This window comes from Seriola dumerili, unplaced genomic scaffold, assembly GCF_002260705.1.
Source record: "Seriola dumerili isolate Sdu_G_001 unplaced genomic scaffold, Sdu_1.0 BDQW01000242.1, whole genome shotgun sequence".
NCBI classification, from domain to species: domain Eukaryota; kingdom Metazoa; phylum Chordata; class Actinopteri; order Carangiformes; family Carangidae; genus Seriola; species Seriola dumerili.
In genome coordinates, this window is record NW_019174497.1 from 495,670 (window position 1) to 519,391 (window position 23,722).

Sequence of the window (23,722 nt, forward strand, 5' to 3'; positions counted from 1 at the left end):
GGGAAGGAGTGCACACCCAGGAAGACCCACATGTCAAGGAAGAGAGATGAAATGATGTTGAAGTAAAAGTGGTCGCAAAAATAAGCAGCTATATTTCTGTACTCAGCCACACCCCACAGAGGAGGATAACATAATTACACAAGTACAGGACTGTATAAACCACTTGAAGGGTGACAGAGGGGGCCACTGCTACTAAATTTGACCGGAGTGGAAGTACAGAGTAGAGAGATGGCTGGGAGGAGCAGGGGAAAGCTGCTGATAGAACAGACACACTGACGTGTGAACGAGTGGGAAGAAAAAGACAAACGTGAAGTTGTTTGAACTAAACATCCCAGTGACTGATGAAAGATACATTAAAGTCCACAGTCTGTGGCCTTGAAAGGGCTTTTCAGCAAAGACTTGAACATGAATTGTTTATTTACAAAAGACTTTGACAATTACAACCTAAGAGCATAAAATGATCACTGAGGGTTCATTCTCCAATTATAATGGAAAATGATGTTTCTCTTAAATCTCTTGAACATATGTCAGATGGGAGAAAGGATAAGTTTCTTGTGAAATCCTTGATATGAAACAGTTTTGGAAAGGCATGAGGTAATAGGCTAATGGTTGTGAAGGAGTTCCTGGAAGCTCTCACTGTATTTGCCAAACAAATAGCCTATCTAAGCAAATGAGTAATGGAACATAGTGACCCAAGAAACCTAAATCCTTGATGTCTGTCTGTGTTTAATGTTTCATGTTTAATGTCTCATTTCTATACACATCCAATGGCTCTGATCACTGATCTTATCACATGGTATGGCTATGTGCACTATAGGTTGATATCTTACAGTTTCAGTGTTATAGTCCACTCATCTGGTTTGACTTCACAGTTTTTCAACTACTGGTACCTGTCATGGTTTGCTATGGCAGACACCTTTTGTTAGCTTTGTTTGGACTTTTCGCACTTCCTGTTTTATTTTGTAATTGGTTTCCTTGTGTGTCAGTGTTTTTGCTTCCTGTCTTGGTCCTGTGTCTGTGGTGATTGTCTGCCCTGCCCTAATGCGTTTCACCTTTGTTCAACCACCCTTGCCTCCCTTGTCTATATAGTCTTTGTGCTTCCCTTTGTCTGGGTCGGTTCGTCTGTTGTCTCTCTGTTGTTCCCTGGGTTTTCCTCGATCTGTTCATGTCTGTTTAATCATCAATCTGTTCACATGGCCTGTTCATGTCTAGTATGTCCCCAAGCTGTCCATGTCTGGTTTGTCCTTAGTTTGTTCATGTCTGGTTTGTTTTCGGTCTGTTCATGTTACCTGTTCATGTTCTCCTGTTGTCATCCCCTGTGGTTCCCTATGCTGTTTAAGTTCCTTTTTGTTAGTTTAATAAACCTGTGTGCACCGTCTCCCATGCGTTGGCTGCATTTGAGTCCAGCCCTACCCCTCTGTGACAGTACCACCTTCTTGTAAGGCATAAATTATAACATGTGCTTATGTTTTATAGATCTGATATAAGCCATTAATAAGAACATAATTTAAATTGCCAGGTTATGGAAAAATTACCCTCAAACATGACAGTTTTGTTTTTTAGGTAGCTATTTAATTCATTAGGGAGACCTCTCCAGTGGACTGTTTGACCACTGAACATTTGGGAAAGAGCTGCAAGACATCTGGACCAAAATCAATTTATAAACAGCTTATTAACACTTACAACTACATGCACAATTCATTATTGTAGAACCCTTCATTGATCTATTTACCATTTATTTGTTGGCTTATTACAAACTGAGATTACCATTACCATTACCTTTTCTTAATGACTTAACTGTTGACCTGAAGACCTCCAGGGGTCTCCTTAATGAATTTATGCGCCATCAAAGTGTCATGCTGGACAACCCGGGAACCCAAAAGCTGCTATTATTAATGTCTTATGATTGATTTATAAACCAATAGTAAAATTATTTATAAACCATTAATAAAGCAACTTTACATCTTATATGGCGATTATAAACCCGTCACCATGGCAACAACATTCTTCATGAACACTCGTCCGTTAAAAATGAACCTCTGTGTTTCACTGACTAGAACTTAAAAACATTCAACTTTTTAGACCCAATTTAGCAGTGTTAGCTCTTATTTTCTCTCTTGGTAAGTAGAATACCCAAGTACAAACATACATTCCCGGTTGTCTTAATTTAATCAACTCCATAGAGGAAAGTTCGCCTCCAACTTGTCTGATAGCTGACTGTTAGCCAACACAATGCTCCTCGCATATAATTAGCTAATGTCACATATTTGGACTGTCTATTTCTGTTCGTTCTTTCTGACATGAAATGTAGACATTTGGATACGGTAACTGTTCAACTCCAGGGTAAACTATTGGTCTGCGGTGTGGAGCCACTCCCCTCATGAACCTCCCTCTGGTACTGAAGTGAATGATGCAGCAGTCAGTGGTCGGTGGGTGCAGGAAGGACGGCAGCCTGGCGAGCAGCCTGGCAAGCTAACTGAGGAGTCTCTGAAGAGGACGACTGTGAAGCTGAACGGCTTTTAGTTCAGGCGGGACAGAAATCGCCTGGCTCCGGATTTCATGGTGTAGATGAGGACCAGCAGGCACGATTTGGCCACACGAGACAGTCAACATGCATCGAATAACAGGAAAATCTGGAGGGGACAGTCTGATTGAGATGAGCCCCACAGAATCTTTCAACGGTGAGTAGCTAAATGCCAGAGCCAGCCCAAACTGCGCATGTTGCTATGAAGTTGATATGTTGGGCGTCATTAGGGTTGGAATATCTGCCTCCTGGGTAATCAATTAAGATTTCACTGAGGTTGATATCCCCCAGTCTGTATGGCCTTGAGAAAAATATTAGTGTACTTAACGTAAGTTTTCGAGGAATATTAACAAATACTACACTAAACCTACAAAATATCATTATTCTTTAGGAGTATTCTATCTTACATGAAGTGAAACTTTCTAACAACCATAGCAACATACCATTACCATAACATTTCTCACTTGACAACTCAAGTAAACAGGACAGAAAATTAGATGTCAGTGAAATGTGTGGCCATGCCTTTGCTGTGTCACCAACAATAACTAGTATCACCTTCACCTAAAAACATTGATTTTAAAATCAATTTAGGTGACACAACTCAACTATTTACATTTTCTAAAGATTCCACATCGCAAATTCCCCCTTTAACGCCCCAACCAGGTCAGAGTCTTGCTTTCTGTTCATGGAAACAGTGGTGACTTACAGCCAGCCAGCCTCTGACAGCTGGCTTGCTTACTGGAAACACTGTTGTCGCTTAGAGGCAGCCACTGTCCACCAGAACAGACCTCAAGTCCTTTTTCTCCTCCTGACTAAATTTGAATTCTAAACAATCGCTTAGACAGAGGGTTGTGTTTTTAGCCATTTATGGTGTTGTTGAATGGAGCATGAATCACCCTGGATGCTCTCCAGCAACCCCTTATCAGTATGAATTGATGTAAAAGAGTAGTGTTTCATCTGCAGCATAGAGAGAATCATATTATTGTGGTCCAGCTGTGTGAGAGTATGAGTGATCGCTATAGGATCGTGAACTATAGTTACTGTTACCTTGGTGTTGCGTGTTTATTGTGTGTAAAGATAACAATAGAAGCAGTGTTATCCACACATCACAGTCACAGCTTCACAACAGTAGATCACACAAATCCTCCAATTATTTCAATGTAGTGGTACATATTTTAGATTGTACAATGGGGTCTAGTGATGGCAAACAGCCTCTCTCTAGCTTCCATGACCCATCAGAACTGAATATGCAGTATTTCTATCATACAAGTAACACTTATTCAATGTAGAACCAGCAAACATGAATTTTCAGGCTGTATATACTGTACATCTTAAGTATATATCTTCAGATGGCTAATGTTTTTAGAAAACACATTTAGAGTTTAAATGAATAAAAAAAAAGATAATTTGAGTCTAAAGTTCAAACATGTGGACAGCTAAAGGTCTCACAGTTGCTTTTTGTCATATCATTACTCACCTTTTCTGAAAACATAGATTATGTAGCTCGGACTGTCTTGATATGTGAAAGCAAGTGTATGTGTCTGTGTGCACCTGAAAATCGCAACTCTAAACATGAGTGCGTGCTTCCTGTCACATCAGACAAACCCACCCACTGTGGTTATGCACAAAATGCTTGAAGTGACGCTGCTGAATTTCATTTCACAAAAAAAATCTGTGTTTCAGCGCAGATATACAGATACTAAAGAGTACTAGTAGCTTGGAGATCATGTCTGTTATTTCAATAAACCAGCTGTATCTGTTGCCACTGTTTTAGGATACCGCAGGATTTGCCCTTTATTATCAGTTAAGTTGAGTTGTAAAATAACTTTCTTTGTGTAAATAACATATACATGAGGTTGAGTCTGCTGTTGCTGTGGTAATAAAAAAGAGAGACAGAAGCAGCCTTGTGGCATTTCCACTGTGATCAGCTGCTCTCTCGTGAACAAAGCATTAACTGTGGAGGTTACTTAGGTGGGAAAAGACTCTTGGCGTAGTTGTGGCTAATACAGAGAGCTCCAGTACTGTGTCCAACTGTGCAAAAATATGCACAACTGTTTGAGAGGCATATGTGTGAAAGAAATATATTCTGGAATGAAGAAGAGCAGTCCAAAACAAGGTCAGTATCATAACAAGTTTTGTTTTAGCTTGAAATCCAAATCAGCTGTAAACTGTACTATATAGTACTCATTGTCAAGGAGTCGACAGTCTCCTTTAAGTTAAACATCCTGCCATAACTCAAAAGATGTTGGTAACAATAAGCATTCTGTGTATGTACATGATAACAGCAAGGTTGAGTTTCATATTCTAAATACAATTGCCTTTCTTTGATTGTTACTGTGAGTTACAGTATCAAGAGTTTAGTCATTTAAAGTTTATGTTAAATGAAAAACATTTGTTTAGTCCAACAAAATAAAAATCGAAGTCTGCAGTGGGAAAAGTTGCATCACAGGTTGTGCTATATTCCAGTTCTGGACAAGAGCTTTTATAATAAATATCATTCATTCTAGTTTTGAACCACTAAGTTATACTTTGCCGACTTGGTGTGTAATAACGTAGAGACAGAAAAGGTTTATATATTACAAGGTTTGAATGCTTGTTTCAGGCCCGTGTAAGCACATTCTCTGTGTTGAGTCCAGACTAAATATAACCTCAGAGAGACCATCAATTAAGACTGTTGCTTTTCTATTTAAAAACACAGACACACAGGCTGAAACCAGACTTTGTTTTGTTTTTTTGTAAAAATCATGCCAACATTACTTGATCTGCCATTTGTTTATGTAAATCTTTTTTCTCAGAATCTACTGTACTTTGGAAGGTTGTAATTGCATTTGACAGGCAATGAATGAATGAATTTGACAGACAAACGAAGAACTTTATCAGGGTTAAAACCATGTTTCATCACAGCTTTTACTGTTAAACATATTGAGGGGGTTTACTAGACTTCTGGTTTCCTGCAGTCACTTCTGTAGTGGTTGAATTGCAGCAACATGGCTGTGAGTATTCTTTCACAGTGATCGTTAGTTCATGCTGTCTGGCCTTGTGGGGAGCACCACCACAAAATGCTGTACAAATATAGACCACAACATTGGCTGATAGTCAGCGCTCCTCTCTCCATACAGGCAGCTGTTCATTAGCCTGAAATTGAACTTCGTTGCCTCCAATTCAGTATGCTACTTGCCATTCTTATTTTACAATGGTTAGAGAATACTGCCATAATTAACAATGGTAATTCTGTTTTTAATTCTGAGTTCCTCATGTCACTGTCTTGCAGATGATGTAAATGGCTACCACCAACACGCCTCATCCAGCACAGGATCCCTCCAGCAGGGACAATCAGCGGTAAACACAGAACTCACCACATGTTTACATTCACTCAGCACCTTCATACAGACATTTCAGTCAAGCAAATTATTTTGCCTCAGTGGTGGATAGATAGTGGGTGGGAGAGAGTTTTATAGCACCCTGTGCCTCAGAATTGTCTGCATATTTTTAGATGATTTGAGAATATACCATCTGTTTACATATGGGAAGATTTGTCCTTCCTCTATGCTAAGTTTTAGGTCTCCAGGACAGATGCACAAAAGATCTCTGTTTAGCAGTTTATCTTCACTTCTGCCTTACCCCCTATAAGCATGGTAGCAGGAAGTTAATTGTGTACAAGTTAATTGCTTTATTTAGATCCCCTTCCTTCTCTCTTCAGAGTTTAGTAGCCACACTGATTTTCTCATTGTAAACCCACCCACTAGTTTATGGATCTTAGTACTGCCCACAACCAGTAGTTTCAGTTTTCAATCCAAATAATTGTTTACAACCTGAAAATGTCACAAGAGAGTCAGATGCAACCCTAATGCTCCTGTTTATTCTCCCCCTTCTACACTGTGCTTAAAGTTTCATTTTACGCCTGATGTGTCTGTAGAGACCTGTGAGTCTCTCAGCACCAGCCTAGCCTCCCTGGCCACCTCTGACCACAGCGACAGTCCACACTTTCAGGCTCAGACCTTAGAGCAAATCAATTCTTTGGCTGGGGTAAGACGCCAGTCGAGGACACAGATGCATGCTGCTGTGTCAGTGTTTATGTGTTTGTGCCATCTCATATCCTTTCAGAGCTCAAGACCTGATTGTGACTTCTAACATTTACTGGTTTTTCTAGTGTCGTGAACTGTTTTTGAGTGTAATCTGTAAGGATGTGTAAACGTAATGCAAGTGTTGAGTGTCTGACACTTTGATCCGCTTTGATCAACTCTGTAAGGTTGCTGCTACAGTTTTAGCTGTCTGCTGTTGAATTTGTCGTGTTGTTAGGCTTTCCCTCACTGTCCACTTGATTCCTCCACAGCTCTCGAGAAAGCGGGCTCTATTCCTGAAGTTTCGTTCAAGGGTATGGCATGGTAAAACAGAATTGTGATGTGATGCAACTCTATGCATATGTCTGCCTGCCAGACTTAATTTCAATCTTAAAGAATGGCTTTTCAGTGTTGAGTTACTCCAGCAGCATTATATATTCAGAAAATAAAGCTTGGGCATTGAGCTGAAAATCAATACAAAGTACAGTAATACAGTATCTTTGTAGAGAGCTGATAGTGGCTTCTGGAGAGCATGTTGTTTTCTGCAGAGAGGAATGGAAACATTGGCATGAGCTATAATGTTGATGCATCATTAGAGTTCATTAAAAATGGAAAAGGCCTTTTCACTTGCTTTGATCTCACCTGTGATAATCGTCTGCTTCACTGAAGAGGAAGCAACAGCCTGGAGGTGTTACAGTGTAATTAGAATGGTCACACTTGCACACACAAGCGCACATACACAAACAGACTTGGACACACACTTTATACCATATTTGTCATTTGTCTAGCTGTTTTTCTGTGTGCGCTTACGTGTGTGTGTGTTTGTGTGTGTGTGTGTGTGTGTGTGTGTGTGTGTGTGTGTGTGTGTGTCTATACACAGTATACAGTCTATACTTTAATCAGGACTCTGCCCTGTGCTCATGACAGGACTGAACTCTGCTGTGGCTAACCACATACTGTACAGTAGGCATCTTTTTTTGAAAGCTCTAAAATATGGTCTTGCTTAAACAGTGTTCAGCCCATTTTAATGAAAAGTGGAATCATTACCCCTTTTAACAGCGGCTAATCTTTAGGGGAAAAAAACCTACAATTAGTTTTTCTAGTAATCCTGTTCCCTCCAACTGAAGGCTGCGTGGAGGATGACATAAAGGAGTTTTTGAGGGAGGCAGCTGCACATCTATAAATTGTCGCTGTGATCAAGAATGGAAAAAGAAGCTGACTGTATAGCCCTCCTCCTAAAAGACTGGTGATAAATTAAAAGAAAAACCAACATACAGTGCCTTTACAAAGTGTTGTGCCGCCATGACAGCTTCATTGCTCCTTGGCATTGATTCAACAAGTCTCTGGAACTCCACTGGAGGGAAGGAAAAAGATATTCCCTAATTTGATGTTTTGATGATGGTGGTAGAGAGCGCTGTTTAACACATCGGTCCAAAATCTCAAATAGGTGTTCAGTTGGTTTGAGATCTGGTGACTGTGAAGGCCATAGCATATGATTGACATCATTATTTCCTCAGGATAGAAATGTTTCACGACAGGATAAAAGTGATCACTCAGAGCAACTTTGCATTGATTTGCAGTGACACTTCCCTCAAAGGGGACAACTTGACCCATACCATGCCATTGAAATGCTGCCCACAGCAGAACGGAGCCACCAGATCCCCTCACTGTAGGGGTCAAGAATTCAGGCCTGTACTCTTCTCTTGGTGTACGCCACACATGCATTCACCTGCTTGTTGAGGATGTAGTGAAGGATGACTCTTCTAACCATATCACGTTTTTCCACATCTCTGTAGACCTGTGGCTTAAATGTGCATTCATCTTTGTAATTAGGGGTTTATGCACTATAACCCTACTATGATATCTCTCTGTGTAATTATCAGCAGACTGTTCTCGCTAACACAGTCTGATGGGATAAGTCAATTAAGTCCTGCATTGAGATCGACATTCCCAGTCACCTGAGGAGGCGTGCTCTTCTGTTTTTCCTTAAATATTTCACTAATGTGTGAGCATCAGAGTCGAGTGATCAAATGTGCACCGTCAATTTCTGACCTTACTTACTGACATCCCATAGATCTAAATGTGGATGTCACTTTAGTCACTGTTCCTATTGAAACACTAGCCAGTTAAGCAGCGTTTGTGACTGAAGCTCCTGCTATCCATGCCCCAACAATGAACCCTCTTTCAAAGTCTTAGATCTTTAACTCTTGCTGTCTTGATATAAAACAATATTTTTATTCATGCCACAGAGCATGGTTGGGTTTGAATTGCTTAGTTGTACAATGCAGTGCACCTGTGTGGAAGCATATAATTTTTCAACAATATTTTTTTATGTGTATTTTTAGAGAGTGTTGCTGAACCAAATATAATTTTTTGCAAATCTGAATATAGGAGTGTCCAGTTTTCCTTTTTAGCTATGGAGAAAAGCCTAAAATCTCTGCATTTAGAACAAATTTGAGGATTGCAATGATTTATTGCAACACAGTAAAGACATATTGGAGTGATACAGTAGCTACAATTTACTTAGAAAAACACTAGAAAGAGTTCCATGCAACCTTACTGTTACATTTTGTAGCACTAACATCAGAGTACGTTGGAGAGGAGAGGATTTTGAAGCATAGAAACTACAACTAAACAGGAGAATTGTTCTCAGAAGAAAATACATTACTATAGTATATTATCAGACAATTTAGCAGCAATTTATTGAACATCAAAATCAAAAGTGACCAGTTTAATAAAAATGATATGCTCAAATTCTTGACCCCAAAAAAGAAATGCCTTGAAAGTAATATTTTACAGAACCCTCTCCCTGAAATTAGAAGCCTTCTTATGTTACACATGTTCTACATTCACCCTCCTTAATTAAGACGTACATATATCTCTAAACACTGAGTGGTTAGGGGTTAGTTGGTAAATGTATAGTAGTCTGTGGCCTCTACTGGCTTTACTTAGCAGAGGCAGGTCCCAGCAGATGCACTGATTCCATATGGCTGATCTGTAATTACAGCAAATTAGAGAGTTTCTGCAGGGACATCCCAGTTATAGAAAGCTCCCAACCTGCCATGGTCAACATGGTCTGATCTAAACTGGGAGGTAATGCAGACCAGTCGTTAGAACATATGCATCATTTTGCCTAAGAAAACCCATAAAAAGCTTGGAAGATGTAGCCACAAATGCTTCTATGAGTTCGTACAGCAGGAACTGCTGCTGCTGCAGACAATGTGTAACATGGCTAAGACAATTTACATATATGTTCCATTGATAGTGCCACATTTGCACATTGTACACCATTGTGCTAAGGTCTCCACGTTGATTAATTGAATTCAAACAGTCAAGTCAGACTGGATCAATCACTGGTTTTCTGTAGTTTGTCCACATCAGTCTTATCAGAGCAGATTTCTTCACGCAGTCATTTGGCTTTTCAGCTAAGGTTTTATCTGAGATATTGAACAACCTATTTCAGGCACTGTTTCTTTTACTCTCCTGATGGTCACAGCACAGTGATGTCATCTCCCCCTGCCTGAGGCTCTCCTCTTATTACATTAGCTAGATTTGCAGCATGAGCTGGCAGCAGCTATGCTACCAACATGTTGATGTCATCTCTAGGAGTCTCCTCTATTTCTCTCCTGTGCTCCCCCCTTCTGTCTCTTTTCTAAATGTCTGGCCAAGTGAGGGCTTGTCCTGGGAGATGAGTGGACTGGCTGGAGCTCCTCTGACGGGGGTTATCAGTGGAGTGAGAGTGAGAGAAGCAGTACTTTAAGGGCTGGACTGTGCTCCCAGGAGAAAGGAAATTTTGCTCAGGCAGCCGGCCTTTCCGTTGATGCATTATAACCAAAGGGAGTGGGCCATGGAGGTAAAGTGCTCTTCCTTTCCTCCCTACAACCACAGCATTGGGCTGACTGACGGGAAAACTCTGTCAGAACTACAGCACAGTAGCCATAGATCTGGCTGAGTGGGGTGTTGTAGCTTTTGCTTCGCTTATGTGTGAGTTCTCTGAATTGTCAGCAGTCCTGTGTAGGTAGCTACTGTAGTGATGTGTGGTGATGACAGTTGTACATGGTACATGGTTATTTTTAGCTTTCTGAACAGCTGAAGCAGCACTGAAAGCAATGCCTTCCTTTCTTCCTGTAAAGCATTCCTGTGCAGTTCATTTCTCCTCGACCCTGTAGCTGCCGAAGAGACAGCAACTGCAGGGCTAGCATTAGCTGCCCCACATGCTTGGAATTTCTTTAGCCACCAATAAAAGATGCTTCAGCCCCTATGAATCCCAGGATTTACAGACAATCAAGCAAATAAAGTACAATTTTGTGGAATGTTAAGAGTTATGTTTCTTCTCTACACAATAAGGATTATGAATTTGTGGTCCTCTCCACATATCCTTTGCTATAGCCTGAGGTTTTATTTAAGTAGTCAGATGACCTGAAATTAAAGCATTCATAGGATTCTGGATATCTGTCTGGATTTTGTTCTCATGCGCAACATAGGTTTCTTTAAGGCCTATTGTTATTGTTCAATAAATCCAGTCTTAAGGACATGAGCAACATGAAAGATCTTAGTCACAGCAGCCGCCTTACATTTAGCATATCATTTGTGTTTGTAGTAAAAATGTGATAATCCTCATTTTTGTTTGTTTTAGACAAACAGTCGAGTGTGATGTGGTGTGGAGGCTTTGTTCTTGGGGTTTTGCTGTTAGCTACTGACACATTGTTTGACTCTGTGGTCTGCTGTGGTGAATGCATCCAAGACCCATTGAGCTGAAACTGTACCAGTGTATATTTTAAATGTTATGACCTCTGTTCTATCTCATTATAGATTGACAAACAACAACAAAGTAAAGACTCAGTGTTCTTCCGTGATGGAGTGCGCAGGATTGATTTTGTTCTGTCCTATGTTGATGATAAAGATGGTGAGAGAAAACAGGTAAGAAACAACTTCTAGGTACTGTATGTATACTGCTGCTGTTAAATCTACTGAACTAACGGACATTACCTTGCCCACGCTGGTTTATATAGAACTTGTTTTGTTGTGTTTTTACCACTTGAATACTTGTTTCACTGACTGTGACTGTATGTGCACTCTGGTTTTACATGTTTAACTGCAAGATCATGTTTGTAATTTATGTTTTCCAGTGTTGTTATTGTTGTATATCCAATTTAGCAGAATAACAGTGAATATGATTCATCGCCAGAACTAAATACCTTAAAATTAAATCTTAATATATCACACAAAAGAACAGCTAATATTATTTCTACTTCTTGATCTAAACAGTAAGAACTGGTTCTTATAGGATATCCTCAGAGTCACAGTGTGTGTCAGCAGCATACCTTAAATACCACAACACTGTTAAGCTAGATAAACTGTTATTCTCAGTTGTATCAGTAATCCTCTCAAGGAATTTTCTGAGAAGGTCACATTGAAGTAGATTCACAAGCATTTTTCCTTCAGTAAATCTACTTGAAGTGTCTCCATACTGTCTTTGATCACAAGTTTTTTTTTAGTGAGTCTCTCTATCAGCTGTGGAGTGCTGAAACACTTTTGGTGTTTGATACTGAGCTGTTAGCCTTTCACATCTGGATGTTACCACTCCTCGGGTATGTGGCAGTTTGTCACAGCTGACTGGCATGTTGCCCACAGTGTCATCACTGAGTCAACAATCAGACCTCTAGCCTGGTCAGGAACTTGCTCATTTTTTCCACGGTATGAGGAAAGCCAGGCAGGAGGCCACTTCCTGTGTTATTCGTGTGTCGTAAAATGGGGCATTTCAGGGTTCATGGGTTAATTCCAGCTCTAACTAGAAGGCTTTCATTCTCTTTGTCAATTTTTCTGTGATAATATGGGCAATTCCTTTTTTACATGCCTATTTCTGAAAACATTCAACCTAATTTCAAGTGCCAAATGGGAATTTATGTCATACTACTGCACTCCCACAAGTAACTTTCACAACTGAATTAACTGACCCTGCCTTGTCCACACTGGTTTATAGGCAACTTATTTAGTTGTGTTTTTACCACTGGAATACTTGCTGCGCTGACTGTGACTGTATGTTTACTTTGGTTTTACATTTAATTTGTGCCTTGCTATATGTGCACTCACAGTATGCATTTCATCTCACATTAACTTTTCAAGATTTGTCCAGTCGTAAATAGTTTTGAAATATTTACTTCAACCTAACATTTTGGCTGTGATTTTGGCTGTGTGTTGATAGTTTAAATTAGCGCATTTTACTAGAGATTCGTACATATTATGTCTGTATGCCTCATAATCAACATATGTGGTGTTTTATTTAATGTTTGTGTGTACTTAATTAGTTGTACAATAGATTTCATTGTCATAATTGTACAAAAATGTATATCAAACTAATAAATATATATATATTGTCTGTTTTTTTTTTTACTTCTAAAGGAGAGGAGGAAGGTGTACGAGGCCAATTTAGAGAAAGTTGGCCTGGAGCTGGAGACGGAACATAAATCAGTAAGAGCTCTGTCTAATGTCTAATCATGTGAAAAGGGAATGCAGTGGCCTGTAAAGACATGCATATATCATTTCACATTGCTGTGTTCTTGATTTTATCTTGTGCTATTTAGTCATTAAACTATGAATTTTACATAAACCTGTGAATGCTCCTTTGTTACAGAATTATTATTTTAGTTTATGAATCATTAGCCTTATACTCATTTTACTGTGACACTTCTTTCACTGTCACTATCTTCAGGAGTCAGATGATGGAAAGACTTACTTTGTGAAGATCCATGCTCCATGGGAAGTGTTGGCAACGTATGCAGATGTACTGAAGATCAAAGTCCCCTTCAAGGCCAACGACATCCCAGACAACAGCGACATGCCCATGAACTGGCTGTCCACCCCTTTTCGTCTGCCAGCGGAAATCATGCACCCTGAGCCAGACTATTTCACAGCTCCTTTCAACAAGAGCAAGTCGGACTTCTTCCTTATCGACAACAAAGACACATTCTTCCCCCCTTCCACTCGCAACAGGATAGTAAGGATGCTGACTCTGGCTTTCTTATCTTGTTATAATATTCCCCTGACATTGAAAAACTGATGTTGCTAGAAATACTACAGTATGCTGTAGTTCTGTTGGCAGGCCTGAAACCTTGTAACATTTTTAAAAAGTTATCTTAAAATGTCTGTGAACACAGAAGGAACTTTATATTTTAATTTTTGCATTATAGTTTTTATTCATACAATTTCCAAGCTTCTGAAGAACAAAACACTGTTATTCTGTTTCTCTCTCTGCCCAGGTCTACTATATCCTGTCCCGCTGTTCATACTTCAGGGATGAATGTGGGGACAAAGACAAGAAGGGAATCAAGAGGTTACTCAACAATGGCACCTACACTGCTGCCTTCCCCCTACATGATGTGAGTCTCTTTTGGTGAACTTTTGCCACTTTTTTTTATCATTGGAAAAAGACGTATGACACATGTCTTTAATGAAATGTGCACTCATTGATTTCCAACAGTAACAACCTGTTGGAGGCAGCGGTGGATGTTGCAATGCAAGGATGAGTAAAGTAACGAATGTGCTAGTGAACTGTGTTCTCCTGTGCATGCAGTGTAGATACTGGAAAAGATCAAGGGATGCTAACTGCGAAAGTGAGCGATACAATCTCTACAAAAACTGGGCCAGATTCTTCTATTTCTTCAAGGAGCAGCCCCTCAACCTTATTAGGCAAGACCTGAAAATGAAGTTGTCATATCTGATGTGTATTTACTCTACAATAGTCTGGTAGAGGAAGAATTAAAATGAAGAAATTTTTTTTTTTCCCCCTTCAACAGGAAGTATTATGGAGAGAAGATAGGTATTTATTTTGCGTGGCTGGGTTTCTACACTGAGATGTTGTTCTTTGCTGCAATAGTAGGGACAATTTGTTTCGTCCACGGATTCCTCACTTATGATGACAACGAGTGGAGGTGAGTCTTACAAGAATGCTAACCTGGTGTGTCATTGCATTATAAGTTATTATTTGTATTACATCATACATCAATGTTCCTTTTATTGAAAACAATCGTCATTTCCCAACAGTAAAGAAATATGTAGCGAGGAAATTGGAGGCAACATTGTCATGTGCCCGCTGTGTGACAAGAAGTGTGGCTACTGGAAACTCAACTCAACATGCAACTCCTCATGGGTGAGACATCCCATTGATTTTGTTCGTGATTCATGTTTTCATGTTTTCATGTTTTCATGTTTTCATGTTTTCATGTTTCATGTTTTCATGTTCTGCCCCCATTTGAAGGATGGTTGGAGCTACATGTTAACAATTCAGTCTTTCATTATCCCACTATTTCTCAAACATGTTCTTCTTTCAGCAATCACACTTATTTGACAACGTAGGAACAGTGTTTTTTGCCATATTCATGGGGATTTGGGGTGAGTAAAAATGTCTGCTCTTTGAATTGTGTATTTTCTGACCCAGTGCACCACCTAGTGGGAAATGTTGAACTACTAGTAGTCGTTTATAATCACTGTTGCTTGCTTTGTATTTAAGGGATCAGTATATCCAATCACAAAAGAAAAACCAAAAAACTCACCTCTCACTTTTAGTTTTGGTTTCATTTGCTCATGTGTTGAGCTCTGACACTTTTGCTACCACACTAATATTAAAGACTTGAAACTGAAAAATTATATTTAAATAAACAATAAAACAAGGTTAATATTTTTGCTATGATACACGTGGTGTGGCGGGTTAAATCTCTCTTCAGTGACGCTGTTCCTGGAGTTCTGGAAGAGGCGGCAGGCCCGTCTTGAGTATGAGTGGGATCTGGTCGACTTTGAGGAGGAGCAACAGCAGCTGCAGCTTCGGCCAGAGTACGAGACCAAGTGCACCAACCGCAAGCTGAACCGCATCACTCAGGTGTTTGTGTGCTCATGACATACTAATATACTGTATGATACTGTTCTATTGTACAGCTCTACATCTGTGTAGCCTCCGCAAGGCTTTAGCAGGCAGACATACTGTATGTTAGGACTTGATGATTACAGGTTACAGTATCTGTTGTATTTATTGGATACAGGTTCTAAACACTGGGTTGGTTGCAGTCATTCATTATGCCAGTTCCTGAACTAAAAAGCTGGTTTGAGACTCTTTGATTAAAAACATTCATTTATTTACATTGCTAGTGAGTAGGTAGTGATAGTGGCAGACACAGACTTGAAATGAATGGAAGCAGGGTGCTGTAATTTGCTGTGACCACATCCACCCCGTCTTTAGGAAACGGAGTGGGTTCTTGAAAGGACTGCTACAGATCTATTGGGGAAATTGTTTCTGTGCTGGGCCACAGTGATCCTCTGGGTAAGGGTGGCATTTAATGTGGACTGCCAGTGTTGGTGAGGGAGAGGTTTTGGTGTGATGTCATTTGTGTGGATAACAGAGATATCTGGAAAGACTTGGAGGCACAAGTTTCCTTCTCTATCACGTTACTTTTTGTTTTGTGGATCAGTCTCTTTCAAGAGGTTTTTGCAAAAGCATGGCTTCACTTGGCGACTGTTAGATGACAGAATTGGACCCAGGCCGAAACGCCTACACACAAAGAACTCTGATTGGTCAAACTAGATCTGTCTCTCATCTGAGGCTAGTGGTAATTAAAGGAACCTGGCCTTTTAGAGCTGTCTTTTCAGGATATAACAAATGGTTACTGACTCTTGTGTCCATTATTTGCTTGCTTATGATGTAGGAAATGGAGCCGTACTTACCCATAACAAGCAAGTGTGCACGCATGTGTCTATCTGGAGCCACCGTCCTGTTCTGGGTGAGCATAGTATCTTTGGTACACTTGATCAGTTAAAGCTGCTTTCATCTTCTACCTGTTCTCCACCCTGTGTCATTTGTCTTTCTCATCATACTGTTCATCATCCTAATCACAATGAACAGTATCATGTGACCAGGGCCAGTATGTGTAAAACTTTTAAGAAGTGGAGCTCCCTTGAAATAATCTAATCTAATCTCTAATCAATTGTGACCCATTTAAAACCAAAGTTTTACACATACCAGCCCAGAATCTATAAGTGTTGTATTCTCTTGTAATTAAAAAATTGTCACCTGTGAATGAGCTAATGGAAAGATTGTGGTAGGTGTGTTTTCATGGGGCATGCATGCACACTTTCAGCCTGACAGTTGCTTCTAACATTTATGTTGGCCATAATTCACCTTGTTTATGCTTATATGTATCTGTGTTTTGGTGTGATGTTCTCACTGTACCTTTGTCTTGTGACTTACTGTGCCTTGTAGTTTTCTTTCATGTTGTCACTGTTGTCTCTGTCCTGAAGATCTCATTGATCATTGCCTGCATTATTGGGGTGATAGCGTACCGCTTGGCGGTATACGCGGCCTTCGCCAGCATCATGAAGGACAGTCCAACCACTAACCTGCAGGTGGTTGGCCCCTACATCACGCCACAGCTGGCCACCTCTGTCACCGCCTCCTGCATCAACTTTGTCATCATCATGGTCCTCAACCTCATGTATGAGAGAGTGGCTGTTTGGATCACTGATATGGGTGAGGGCCAAAGAGACAGAACGTATCCAAAATTATTACATTTCCAGTCTTTGTGTCTCCAGACATCAGTGCATATCATCACTGTCCTTGAAGCTGTGAAAATTAGTTGGTTTATGTATTTAAAATCTATCTTTTATTACTTTTTACTATGTGACAGAAATTCCAAAGACCCACCTGGAGTATGAGAACAAACTGACGGTGAAGATGTTCCTCTTCCAGTTTGTCAACTACTACTCCTCCTGCTTCTACGTGGCTTTCTTCAAGGGCAAGTTTGTCGGCCACCCTGGAAATTACACTTACATGTTTGGCAACTGGAGCAAACTGAGGAATGAAGAGGTACCAGATATAACTACATTAAGTTGTATAAGATTAGCATCACTAATTCAGCCCGAGCATAAATTTGAGCTCATGTTTCTTTCCCATCCCTCTTCTACCTCAACCTGCCTACATTCAGTGTGACCCTGGTGGCTGTCTGATTGAGTTGACCACCCAGCTGGTGATAGTGATGACCGGTAAACAGGTGTGGGGCAACATCCAAGAGGCTCTGGTCCCGTGAGTACTCCAACCGAATGTGGTTTATAGCCATTGTTAGCATTTCAATACAGCTGTATTGTGGCTGTCATGCGGTTGTGGTCATGTCGCCTCAAAGCTCTTTACCCCCCTCCTGTGTCCTTCAGGTGGCTGATGAACTGGTGGGGCAGCAGGAAGGCACGAAACCACCCAGAGAGTCTGTACAGCCGCTGGGAGCAGGACCACGACCTGCAGGGCTTTGGGCAGCTGGGCCTTTTCTACGAGTACTTGGAAATGGGTAAACATCCGTCACACAGTCTAAACATTACATTCAGGGAGAGATTTAGAGACACGCTTGAAAATAAGACTGCAGTTACGACCACCAGGGTGGAGTCCTAATCACTACCAAGACCAGGTTAAATTTGAATTTGGACCAGGCCTAGAGCTAAACCAAAACAAAAATCAGTATTAAGCTGTTTAAATACTAAACTGTGCTGTGTAAATACTGCAGTACAACATTTACTAATTTCAAATTGAAATCCTTAAAATTACATTCAAATTCAACTTCAGTAAAAAGAGATTAATAATAGAGCAATAGATAGATAGATAGATAGATAGATAGATAGATGCAGTGTCCTCTGATGTCCTGCAGATGAAGCTGTTTCCGTCATACTGTCTCTCACTAACCTCTCCTCTCTGCGTCCCAGTGATCCAGTTTGGTTTCATCACACTCTTTGTTGCCTCCTTCCCCTTGGCACCACTGCTGGCACTTATCAACAACATCATTGAGGTTAGAGTGGATGCCTGGAAGCTCACCACTCAGTTCAGACGTCCCGTGGCAGCCAAGGCCCACAGTATCGGAGCGTGGGAGGAAATCCTCAGTGGGATTGCTGTCCTCTCTGTTGTCACAAATGTGAGTGCTAGATTAAATCCATATGATGTGTGCCTGCTCATGATCTACCCAGTTTTATCTATAGTCTTCCTCACATCATTTCTTTCCCTGCTTTCTAGGCATTCATTGTGGCCTTCACCTCTGATATGATCCCTCGGCTCGTGTACATGTATGCCTACCGACCACAGGGTGAGATGAATATGAAAGGCTACATAAACAACAGCCTGTCAGTGTTTAACATCTCTGAGATCCCACTGGCCAACAGCCCTGAGGAAGGGGAGAACCCCTCCTGGTTCAACAGCTCCATCACTACCTGCAGGTGTGTGTGTGTGTGTGTGTGTGTGTGTGTGTGTGTGTGTGTGTGTGTGTGTGTGTGTGTGTGTGTGTGTGTGTGTGTGTGTGTGTGAAGTGTAAGGCTCTGTGTGAGAGAGAAAGAGAGAGTGTGGATGTAAAAAGGTGGATGATGTGCGTTCTGTTTATATACAGTATAGCTGTGGGGTAAGAAGTACACAGATCCTTTACTTAAGTAAAAGAAACACCACATTGTTGAAAAACATCAGTTACAAGTAAAAGGCTTTTTTCAGAATTCTAGTTAAAGAGATTGTACTGTAAGTTTTACCAGCAAAATGTACTTAAAGTATCAAAAGTGTAAGTATTCATTACAAAGAAGGGCCCCTTTCTGAGTGCTAAATATATTACATCAGTTAGTTATTATCATGAATGCGTTAAAATGTAAGTTTAGCTAAGAATTTTAATGCAGTGAAGCCTGATAAATACAGCACAGCTGTAATTTTAGCAAACCCCTTCACTTAAATCACTATTTAACTTGAGATTTAAATGTTGTGTGGTTAATACTGTGTGCATTGAGTGAAATAAGTGTAAAAGTTTGCAGGTCATTTACTGTATGGCTCTGGTGTTCTTTCTTTGTAGGTATCGTGATTATCGCAATCCGCCTGGCCATGAGAAGCCGTACTCCCACACTATGCAGTTCTGGCATATTTTGGCTGCCAAGCTGGCTTTCATCATTATCATGGAGGTAAAACCAGCACCACCAACACTTACTGACCACTTGAACTGAGTCTCAGATTCTTACATTGGACTGTATTTGATTGTTACATTACTGTAATAGTAACCCCTTATCATCCCTCACACCTGTTTTCCATATATAATACATATCCTGATTCCATGCAGTGTTGCTTCTGCAGCTCTGAGTTTAAAGTAAATATTTAACATTTACCTGTTGTGCTCTTTCCTCCTCAGCATGTTGTGTTCTCTGTCAAGTTCTTCGTAGCCTGGATGATCCCAGATGTTCCCTCTGATGTGAGGGCTCGAGTAAAGAGAGAGCGCTACCTGGTCCAGGAGTATCTCCATGACTACGAAGTGGAGAAGCTGAAGGTCCAACTCAGCCATAACGGCAACAATGACTGTACCTGCACGCCCATGATCTATCCATCTTTGCCCCAACATGAGGTGCTGTCAGAGTGTCTCTAGCCCAGCGAGCCGCTGGTCAATCAGCTGGACATGATGCCCTGCTTGTGTATTGTGATACTGAGCATCTCTTTGCTGCAGTGCCTGAGTTGTTTGTGCAGCAAACACATACAAACAACCTTTATTAAGAACTAGAGGCTTCCTTAATTCACAGCCATCCTTTCTCTACTAATCTGCTGATAGTGGAAGTGCACACAGGTGAAAGAGCAAGTCTCCATGCATGCTGAAACTCCAGGCACTTGAATTTAAATGTCTGTCTCATATTTATGGCTTTTCACTCTCTATGTTGTCCTTATAGTGCTGAGGATAATCAAAATTTTCTGTAAGGAAAGAAAGAGGAAATCTTACACACTGTGTCTAAACCAGACAATTTGGTCTGGTTTTCATATAGGACTATTTATTTAAGTGCCACCATTAGTAACCAAAGACTGGATGCCTTAATATATCACACACGTATCACTGATATTCTGTATCTGCCAGTAGAATAACAATATTATTTGGAAATGAGATCTTGCTTGTATTCCGGTTTGGATATTTCTTTGTTTATATGTACAGCGATATGAACGGTTCCACTGTCATGTACTGTAAGTTTACGTTCAACTCGATTTATTTTGTTTTTACTGCAACAAATGTGAGCATTGTTTATTTGACAGCATTGAGGTCATGGCAAGGATGTAACACACTTTTACCAAATTATTGTCCTCGCTCCACTGGCTGTTCAGAGGCCTGGTCACATTTTGCTAGGATCTCATAACAGCCCGACAGTTGCTCCAGGACAGAACCTGACATGTGAAGTAGGTTTTTATGAAGAGAAACCTGTGCTGCTGTTACCACTGTGAGTAAGGGCAGAGTTTGTCCTGCAATGGCCAGTTGTTGAGCAGACGCAGCAGCAGCAGCAGCTGGTGCATGTTGACTGTTGACTTGTTCCTGGAGATGGGAAGTGTGAGTGAAGAGATCACTTTTTAATGTGCCTCTGTTTACCAACACATTGGCGCTAATGAAAGCCTGCCCCCACCTACTCAACTATGTTTGCTCCATTACACAAAGCACATCAGCCATCGCCTAGTTCTCATGCTTCTGGTTCCCTCAGCTGTGTCTGTGTAGAGAAGGAAAGATACACATTCTTTTTTTTTTATTTTGCACAAAGCACTTAATGAAAGCTGACTACCAAGGCATAAACATGTCAGTCTATTTGTTGTCCTGAAACTACTTATTCATAATCAGTGTTTTCAAGCAGCAATGTGTGATAGTCTTTGTTGATTTAAATGGAACAACAGTTGTACTGTCGTAAGAAGTTCATTGTTCTGGTTTTGATATTTATATTGAGCTTAAATGCCAACGTAGAGAAACATGTAGTTTTTTGTTTTGAGATTATATCAGGATATTTCATGTTAATTAAGCTGCATACACAGAAATATGTGAGTAGTGTTGAAGTATTTGAATTTTATGTAAAATAACTGATTGGTTGTGCTTCAAACTCTAAATCTTATGTTGGTTTGAGATGTGTGTAGATGTGACCACTTCAGCTGAGAGAAATGTTGGACTGTTCCACTTTGCCTTTTTCATGGCCGGCGCTTAGCTAAACTGATGCCTATTGATGCCTTAATACATCTAATTACTTTGTCTTTTATTTTTATTTCTTTGTACATCTCCTTTAAATTAACTTTTTTCTTATGTCTATCCTCTTTCGTCATGTTGTAGTAATATTTTATTTTATACTGTTACCAAACATGAAAAAGGGGAACCTGTTTACTGTATGCTTAAAGTTACAATTTCATGTTTTCATTTATTTTCTTCTGTAATTTTTCCAATTGTCCTATATCCCAAACGTGTAATGCAACAAAGACAATTCTCCAAAATAAAGTACCAGTTCAACTTGAGTAGTTGTTGCTCCTGTGCTGAGGACATGAAAGATGCTGTTCACATAACAGATGGCCTGAGAGAACACTGATAACTATGCAGTGTTTGTTCACTTTGGTGGGTGTGTTTTACACCAAAATATGTTGGCATGGTTCTTGCGCTTGGCACACTGCTAAGCCACCGTAACAAAGACATGGGCAACACTCAGGTCCAGGTAGGTTGAAGAGGTTCACTGTGATATTGAACATTTTATCTATCAGACAAAAATAGATTTACGGAACAGCAAAAAGTAGTTTCTGAAGGCAAAGGATGGTTTAAGTTTAGTGTTTTCTTCTATGATGTTAAATACATGTCACTATTTTCTGTTTAGTGAACTAAAGCCCAATCTATAAATGAAGCTTTAGATGAAGAAAAGTTTACTTTATAACATCAGGCAGGAAACTGTCTTTAGATAGCACTGAGTGTGAAAACTCCCAAGCTGAACCTCTGTGCCCGTGAACATGCAGCCTCCAGAGGAAGCCCTCTGCGACCTGGACACACATCAGGGTTTACCGGTGGTCCAGCTCTATGTAATGCCGTCCTTCTTTCTGGCGGTGCTGATCCTCGGGCTTCCCCTCAACCTGCTCTCCCTCTGGGTTTACTTCCACCGCCTGCGTCGTTGGACCCGCAGCACGGTGTTCCTCTTCAACCTGACCCTGGCTGACACCGCCTGGCTGCTGGCCCTACCTTTCCTCATCCACTACCATCTGGAGCGGCTCTACTGGAGGCTGGGGCTGCCGCTCTGCACAGCTGTCAGGATGCTCTACCACAACTATTTCTACCTCAGCATCTTCTTCGTCACCTGCGTCAGTGTGGACCGGTACCTGGCCATCGTGCACCCGCTGCGCTCGCTGGTGCTGCTGGGCCGGAGGAAGACGTGCCTGCTGTGTGCGGCGGTGTGGGCGGCCACTCTGGTCCTCAGCATACCTGTTGCCAGAATGACTATTATCCAGACTTGCCCTGGGAGCAACCGCACGGTCTGTACCCTGTACGTACTGCTAAGTGAGACCGGGGAGAGCCTCCCCTATTCCATCTTCTGCTCCACCGTTGCCTTTCTCTTCCCGCTGCTCTCCATTTGTTACTGCGGCCTGCGCAGCGTCAGAGAGCTGCGCCGCAGGCCCGGCCCGCACCACAAGCAGCGCCGGCTCCGGCGGGTGCTGAGCGCAGCGCTGGTTCTCTTCGCCTTGTTTTACCTGCCCTACCACCTGAGCCGCAACGCCGCCGTCGTGATGCGGGCAGTCTACCCAGACGACCACGCCTCCTGGGGGCCCCCAGACCTGGCCTTCGCCCTGGAGATGTGCTTCTGCAGCCTCATCACCTGCGTCAACCCTCTGTTCAGCTGCTTCATAGGCCGCCAGTTCCGAGAAGATTTTCACTACACGTTTACTCTCATGTTTTCCCAGTGTCCAGGCATGCAGGTGGCCTCTCTCATATCCAAGCGGACCCGGATGACGGTGAGGAAGAGGCAGGGGATGTCCACTGTTACACCCGTGTGCGCACTGCCTGCATCTGGATCCCAATGAGCTGTGGAAACGTTAATCACCTGTAGGCTACGTGTCTACTATGAAGGTGTATAGAAACCCTTTGTATGTTCTTTATTTAATCAGCTGTTTTCTTTGATTGACAGAATCAGACGAATCCACTGTAACAATGGTTTCCAGTCTCTTATCTCATCTCATGTCAGTTGAGGTTTGGTCTCCTCAACTTCCTTCACAACACTGCCTCTGCGTGGCTGACTGCACACTCTACTTTACACTTGCTGTGAATATAAGGCCTTTCTTTATTTCTTAAAAAAATATCCGAATTCACAGCTAATTAAATTAAGTGAAAAT

General features: G+C 41.2%; 2 protein-coding genes across 2 annotated transcripts; both read left to right on the forward strand.

The window, feature by feature from the left end:
• The first annotated feature begins 2,434 nt into the window (after positions 1–2,434).
• ano5 (anoctamin 5) lies at positions 2,435–21,871 on the forward strand. Its single transcript, XM_022755994.1, has 20 exons — positions 2,435–2,681; positions 5,796–5,863; positions 11,398–11,505; positions 12,988–13,056; positions 13,298–13,582; positions 13,845–13,964; positions 14,159–14,274; positions 14,382–14,516; positions 14,629–14,734; positions 14,916–14,976; positions 15,309–15,460; positions 16,281–16,355; positions 16,873–17,101; positions 17,259–17,437; positions 17,556–17,653; positions 17,779–17,909; positions 18,319–18,524; positions 18,623–18,822; positions 19,434–19,539; positions 19,764–21,871. Exons 1-20 carry the CDS (start codon positions 2,612–2,614, stop codon positions 19,992–19,994), a joined length of 2,745 nt encoding a protein of 914 aa, XP_022611715.1. The 5' UTR covers positions 2,435–2,611; the 3' UTR covers positions 19,995–21,871.
• A 128-nt stretch (positions 21,872–21,999) lies between these two features.
• LOC111229747 (P2Y purinoceptor 4-like) lies at positions 22,000–23,413 on the forward strand. The gene is made up of 2 exons (XM_022756218.1): positions 22,000–22,065; positions 22,358–23,413. The coding sequence occupies exons 1-2, from the start codon at positions 22,000–22,002 to the stop codon at positions 23,411–23,413; spliced, it is 1,122 nt and encodes a 373-aa protein (XP_022611939.1).
• Positions 23,414–23,722: the final 309 nt, after the last annotated feature.

Excerpts from the sequence above, each read along its gene's own strand:
- ano5 (XM_022755994.1), top strand. The coding sequence starts at position 2,612 with ATGCATCGAATAACAGGAAAATCTGGAGGGGACAGTCTGATTGAGATG. Across the intron at positions 11,506-12,987 it reads AAGATGGTGAGAGAAAACAG|GAGAGGAGGAAGGTGTACGA; the intron begins GTAAGAAACAAC and ends TTACTTCTAAAG. Across the intron at positions 17,910-18,318 it reads CTACGAGTACTTGGAAATGG|TGATCCAGTTTGGTTTCATC; the intron begins GTAAACATCCGT and ends TCTGCGTCCCAG.
- LOC111229747 (XM_022756218.1), top strand. The coding sequence starts at position 22,000 with ATGGTTCTTGCGCTTGGCACACTGCTAAGCCACCGTAACAAAGACATG. Across the intron at positions 22,066-22,357 it reads TGGGCAACACTCAGGTCCAG|CCTCCAGAGGAAGCCCTCTG; the intron begins GTAGGTTGAAGA and ends GTGAACATGCAG.